General features: G+C 33.6%; 1 protein-coding gene across 1 annotated transcript in view; it reads left to right on the forward strand.

Moving 5' to 3' along the window:
* The first annotated feature begins 402 nt into the window (after nt 1–402).
* The window catches only part of LOC107718957 (indoleamine 2,3-dioxygenase 2-like), a 17,473-nt gene continuing 10,571 nt past the window's right edge, over nt 403–7,304 (forward strand). Inside the window, exons 1-5 of the mRNA XM_016526213.1 lie at nt 403–412; nt 686–785; nt 1,167–1,284; nt 1,368–1,419; nt 1,496–1,644. Of these exons, the coding sequence (XP_016381699.1) occupies nt 408–412; nt 686–785; nt 1,167–1,284; nt 1,368–1,419; nt 1,496–1,644 (424 nt within the window). The 5' untranslated portion in view covers nt 403–407. The remainder of the gene's footprint in view (nt 413–685; nt 786–1,166; nt 1,285–1,367; nt 1,420–1,495; nt 1,645–7,304) is intronic.

Here is a 7,304-nt window from a genome sequence, read left to right on the forward strand (position 1 = left end):
TCACTAATATGCATGAGCATTACTAAAAATCTTAATAAGCAATGTTTTTGCAGGTTTTTTTTCATGTTTGCCTTTTCATTTTAATATTGGCAGTCTTGCTTCGAGATTGTAGATATAAAATGAAATGTCAAATCACCAACTCAATTTTATTTTTCAGTTTGGCAGGGACATTGTCACTGTGAAAATGAAACAATTTCATTTCATTTTCAATTTTAATACATATTTTGCATACAGTTTTCTATAATGAAATGATTAATCTGGTTTTAATTGTCATTTTCATAATTTTATCTATCTATCTATCTATCTATATATCTATCTGTCTGTCTGTCTGTCTGTCAAACTAACCTGGATTTGTATATTTCTTTTTCACGCACAACTAGACGTGGACTGTTCCTAGACCTTTTTCCATGGAGTAAGCATTTAGAAGAATTAACAGAAATGTGTGTTAAATGTTACTGATTTTTAAAACCAGCAGAGGGAGCCATCTCATTATGTTCAGAGGTGAATATGTAAATATGCTTTGTGTGAATTCAGATCCTCTTTGCAGCATCTGACCTTATAATTACATTTATGTCAAGAATTAGACACCACAATTACAACATGTAAAAAAACAAACAAACAAACACATGTTGATGTAAGTTGTGGTCATCTGTCATTCATGGTGACTGTTCTTGCTTCCTGAAAGGAACTTGGAGTTGTTGCTGACATTGCCTGGTGGGGAAAGTGTAAGAGGATTTTTTCTGGTGACACTGCTGGTGGAGCTGGCAGCTGTTCCTGGCCTGAAGGTCTGACACCTTTACAAATGCCACCATTCACAGACAGAGCACTGAGCTACAGAAGCCATAATAGCCAAGAATTTACTTTGATATACTATGCTAGTATTTGTTTAATTACTTTGATGCTCCATGGCATGCAAATATGCATTGAAAAAAAGTGTCAGATTTACTTTAAAACAATTTTCACTCAGAAATTGCTAGTAAATTACACAAAACACAAAGAAATGGCAAGTAACGCATTGAATACAATTCTTGTAAAAGTCTTGTAAAACAGTCCAGTATTCTTTTTTTTTTTCTTTTTTTTTTGCTAATGCAAAAAATTACAGTGTTGAATTACCATCTGATTACATTACTGTACCGTGGTAATACTAGCAGTTTCTTTTTTCACAGTCTATCCTTGATGTCATCAATGGCATCCATTATAATGATGTTGCTATGGTCACCAAAGCTCTGGATGTTGTCAGTCAGGCCATAGACAGCATGAAACAGGCTTTTAAACTAATGCATGGTAATACTTTCAGGATAAAAAAATGAACTTTTATTCAAGTTGTTTTAATACTTCATGTGACATATACATATTTACTGTTTCAGACTATGTAGATCCTTCCATATTCTATGGGATTGTGAGGATCTATCTGTCCGGGTAAGCCATACTGTAGGTTTTTTGGATTCTTTTGAATTTATAAAAATGTTATTCTCCTTCTGCATGTGGGTTTTAGATGGAAAGATAACCCACTAATGCCAGAAGGTCTCGTGTACGAGGAAGTTCAGGAGAAGCCAATGGAGTTTTCAGGAAGCAGTGCCGCTCAGAGTAGTACCATACACTGCTTTGATGAGCTGCTGGGAGTCCAACATGAAGGCAGCAGCGGTAAGAGAACTATCAGTAATTGTTCTTGTGATTAGATCATTCCTGATTTAAATTTTGGCCTTGCAATTACAGTAATGATTATGCTGGATAACATCAGGTGTTGCACAAACTTGTGGAGTCCCTGCCAGTGATGCTGTTATTAAATAACCAGGGGGATTGTTTCAGTTGCAACATAAATGTTTTATCTTACCTATAAGGCAACCCCCTGGGGCCTGTAAAGGGGTGCTTGGGGATCCTCAGAAAAGGATTTTACTAAATCAGTTTTTAGGGCTATTAATGTTACTGCAAAAACTACTAATGATTTTATTTACAAATAATAAAAATAAATTAAATAATTAAATAATTACAAAATAATAATTTAAAATATGTATTATATTTAATGCAATAATTGTTTTAACATTCTACTTTGCCATATCTATTGTGAAAACCCACTAAAAAAAACAAATTTTAATTTAATAGAAAATATCAATAAAAAAAATATTAGGATTATACATTAAATCCCAATATTTAAAAAAAAGTAGACAGTAATAACATATTTAAATAGTAAAGTTGTTATTTGTGATATCATACTATTTAAATTTTTTATTATTATTTTTGTATATATATTTTATTTTATGTTTTTATGTGTGTGTGTGTGAGTATTTTATTTTATTTCTTTTTTTTAAGAAATCAAAACTTTTATTCAGGAAGGATGCATTAAATTGTTAAATAAAAGTAAAGACTTGTTTCAAATTAGTGCTGTTATTTATATTCATCATATAAGAATCCTAGAAAAATTTATCTCAGTTTCCACAAAAATATTAAGCATCCCAACTGTTTTTTGATGATAATAATAAGAAATGTTTCTTGAGCAGCAATCAGCATATTAGAATAATTTATATATATATATATATATATATATATATATAAATGCATACACATACAGTATATATTTAGAAAATATTTACATGTATATATTTATATTCAGGAGGGTCAGGGATTATGACCTTTCTGAAGACAGTGCGTGACAAAACCAAAGACACTTCCATCTCACAGGGCTCTAAAGGGAACCAGATCCATCAATGACAGAAATACAGAAGGCTGCATCTGAGCTCACAACAGAATGATAATCAGAATGAATCAGAATCAGAATTAGCTTTATTCGCCAAGTGTGCACAAACATGCAAGGAATTTGTTGTGGTTTCCAGGAGCGCTGGGTACATACATACATACATATATAACACAAGAGAAAGATTATAGAACATAGAACATTTAAATAGTTAAAAATTAAGAAGAAAAAAACAATAAAGTAACTTACATTAGATCTGACAGTTTATGTACAGATGTGTGCATTATGTACTGTACTGTATATACAGCTGTATGAATACAAATATATATATTTACAAATTGTATAACACCACAAAAGCACTGAATTATAATTTATAACAAAAAGCAGGTCGTAAAATGGTGTTTTAGTTATTTAAGCTGGAGATGGCCTGGGTAAAAAATCCTGAGGGTAGAGGTGTGAACAGGTTGTGGCCTGGGTGAGAGGGGTTTGTGATGATGTTACCTGCCTGTTTCTTCATTCTGGAGATGTACAAGTCCTGAAGGTTGGGCAGGTGCACACCAATTATCCTCTCAGCTGTCCTAACAGTCCATTGCAGTCTTCTTAATTTTAATGTGCTGGCTGACCCAAATCAGACCATTAAAGAAGAGCTGTGCACAGTTGAGTTTTTATTTTATGTTTTTATGTGTGTGTGTGTGAGTATTTTATTTTATTTCTTTTTTTTAAGAAATCAAAACTTTTATTCAGGAAGGATGCATTAAATTGTTAAATAAAAGTAAAGACTTGTTTCAAATTAGTGCTGTTATTTATATTCATCATATAAGAATCCTAGAAAAATTTATCTCAGTTTCCACAAAAATATTAAGCATCCCAACTGTTTTTTGATGATAATAATAAGCCATTAAAGAAGAGCTGTGCACAGTTGAGTAGAACTGTGTGAGCAGCTCCTGTGGCAGGTTGAACTTTCTCAGTCAATGTGAGTGCCCCACTTCAGGTTCTGTGAGATGGTGGTGCCCAGGAACCTGAATGACTGCAGCCACAGTGCTGTTCATGATTGTGAGGGGGGGGGGAGTACTGGGTATCCAAACTATCTTGGAATGGTAATTTGACAACCTAGGCTCATTGGAAAAATGTGCCTATGGTGACATTTCTGCAAAATGATATTACTTTGCTTCTTGCGTGTTTCACATCACTTTCAAAGTGGAATGGCCAGTGAGTGACACTAAAAATGCATTCAGTTTCATCCACAACAGATGAACGTGAATCTGGCAATGTTTTATTACGTTGATTGTTGTACTGTACATATAGCAGCAGTTTGAAAAAGAAATGTTGGATGAGTTGCACTAAATGGTTAAAGGGATAGTTCACCTGAAAATTTGCGTTTGCTCTTAACTGACTCCATTTATGGTTTTTCATGCTTTATGTAAAAAGGTGAGTTAATTATGACTAGTTTATTAGTTTGCTTTAGACATGTAAAACTTTCACGTTTCATATCATTATTGGGTGTTTTATTAATATAATTGCTTATGCATTACATTGTTGTGTGATTATGTAAACAAACTGGTGAATCAGTTATTTGAACCAGTTCATTGAAACGAACTGTCTGAAAGTTCACAGAAAATAATCGATTTCCCTGTTTGCCTGAGGCTCTGAATTACAGATAATAATGCTGTAAATAATGTACAGTTTGTTACACAGACCGATCGTTCCATAACACCTAATATATCGTCAGGAGCCACATGTATTAATTTTATATTTCCTGTATACACTAAACCTAACCAACAGTTTTAACAAAACGTGACACATTTGCTGAAGCAACCATGCCATTGTAGCTTGGTTCTATGACTATTTGAGCTCTTTATTGTAAATCTTGCATTATGGTAACAGTGTGAAAAAAGGTTCATAACATACTTTAGGGTGTGATTATTGTAGTTTGGTTCTCTTTGTTCTTTTGGTCTGGAGCAAAAAAGTAAGGGGGCTTTCACACTTGCACTTTTGGCAAGCACCTGGGTTTTGATGTTCAGAGTTTGGTTTGTTTGGATAATGTGAAGTTTCTGATGTGAATGCAATCGTACTAAATCACAGACGTGAACCGCTATTGATGACATATGAATTGGTCAAACTGTGTATTTATGTTTATCACTCACTTTCCTGACTAGCGCAACTGACACGCCACAAGCAGAAATATGAATCATATTCAGCAGAAATTAACTCTCTCACAAATTACATTTGTGACAAATAGATGCATGTAATGGTGCTTTGAAAACAAAACCAAATTTTCAAAATCCAAAGTACAAAAGTGATGCGAGCTAGCAATGGTATCCATCCATTTTGCCGTCTTCTCCTGCATAGTTATTATCTAGCAACAGGGGTAAACAACTAATGACGCAAATAAAATAACATACTGTGAACACAGTCCAGCAGGGGGAGGGGGATCAGTCGAAATTGGGTTGTGACCAGGCAATTGGACCAAGTGTAAAGCACACTAAATGATAGGCTACATTTCGCTTAGTATTCACGCTGTCATGTTTAACACTAAGCTTAAAGATACAAAACAAAAAGCATAAGGATACAGTCACAACCTGATGGAACAGCTTTTAAGATGTTTATTTTACAAACTTATCCAACACCCAAAACAATGCTGTGTTGCTGGGCTAAATGCGGTCGTTGTATGTGTATACAAATGGTGATATGTTTACAGTCTGATATCTCACGGAGAGCATTTAAAATGTGTAAAGGATTCAAATAAAATAAATAAAAAAACAGAAGGAATTCTTCCATTGCACAGGCGATTTTGATGCCCATACCGAACTCTAATGGACAACATGAGAAGACATGTTGATAAGAAGAACCAAGTTGAGCATTCTATATTTTTGGGTCACATTTTGTGACATCACATCTTGATTTTGATTCATTTATATGTCTTTGGTCCGTGTTGCGTTCACATATTAGTTGAACCACACCAGAGTTCGAACGTTTGGTCTGCTTGCTTGGTGTGCACCAAGGTTCACACGGCAGCGTTCACATTTATCCAAATGAACCATATTAACAGAGCAGTCACTCCAGAGTTTGTTTTAATCAAACCAAACCTGCCAAGTATGAACACACCCACTGATTTTTTTTTTACAAGAAACGCATGAAAATAAGTCTTAAATCATCAATTATCTGCCACTGTAATTATAATTTGTGTGAAAAGGAATACAAGCCAGTGGTGTTTTACTGCTGCTATACTGTTCATTTCAGATGAAATCCACAGTGATTTGCATGTATAGGTACGTTTTTGCAGAAATGTAGGTAGAGGTTTTTCCGTTGAGCCTATGTTACTTGACCTGCTACTTCGACATAATACTCTCAAACATTACAGTGTTAGAGGAAAACTACAAGATATTAGTGTCAAGGAAGAGCTAAAGTCAAGATTCAAAAGGTCTAATAAGGGTCTAATAGGGTCTGAGACTTTGGACCCCACTGTATGTCTTTAAAGATTCATTTGTCCATCAATATAGAACACTACCTGAATTCCCATTATAAAGGTTGTAATATAGCCTACAATTAGTTTAGTACGTACTGCATCTTGTTTATTCATCAATACTTACATAATAAATGTATTAGAGCTGTTTCTGCTCCTGACTCTCTAACCTTTATCTTGGAAAGCTGGGAAATGGACATTCCTTTGTCATTTCATGCCACAAATTATTTTGATTTGAAGCTATAATCCAATTAAAGCATAGAGTAAAGCCTACTTGAGCCACACACATAGCCTCCCTTCAATGAAGAGAAGTGTTATTGACATTTTGTGGCAAAGAATGCCATGATTTCAAGTCAAACCATAACTTGAACCATCAACTTTATTGGATAATTCCAATAAGCAGCTGTTGCATTTGCATTTTTGGATGAATAAAGATCATCCTGTAATTATATCATTTTGTGCAAAAATTAAGTATGAATCTTGTTGCTAATTTTCATGGTTTTCATGGTTATTTTATCCTATGGTAAACCCATTAATGAAGTACAGTGTGCAGTAAATATAGACATACAGTACAATGCTTATATTCGTTCAGTGAAATGAGAGTGTGGAGTAACTTTCAGAAGCCTGTTTCCGCCTCAAAGTAAAAATAGAATGTCATTGTGAAATAAATAAGAATTAGAATAAGTCATATTGTGATATATAAAGTCCTATTGTGTGATAAAGAGTAGCAGTTGCAAGATATATTGACAGAAACAGGCTGTCATAATTATCATAATTATAAGTAACTAAAATTAGCGACTCGACTAACTTAACTGCTAAGTCACTGATTCTACTGTGCCTGTTAAAAGTGTGTGTGCCTTTTATCATGATATTTTTAGGCTAGTTTAACACTAACATTCATCATTCATGTTTTACACTCAGTTATATATATATATATATATATATATATAGTACTTAGTATAATATTCAGTTGTTATTTAAGCAATGAGGTAAGAGATGTTTTCCTATATTGTGAATATATGGCTAATGAATATTGGATACTTCAGAAGACTTCAGAAGTGAGTGTATTCACAATATAGCAAAATATAGCATTGCTTCTTTTTTGGGCTGTTTTATATGGTTACTACATATACAAATATTATTATTGCT

The sequence above is a fragment of the Sinocyclocheilus rhinocerous genome, unplaced genomic scaffold (genome assembly GCF_001515625.1).
Source record: "Sinocyclocheilus rhinocerous isolate Xijiao unplaced genomic scaffold, SAMN03320098_v1.1 scaffold373, whole genome shotgun sequence".
Classification (NCBI taxonomy): domain Eukaryota; kingdom Metazoa; phylum Chordata; class Actinopteri; order Cypriniformes; family Cyprinidae; genus Sinocyclocheilus; species Sinocyclocheilus rhinocerous.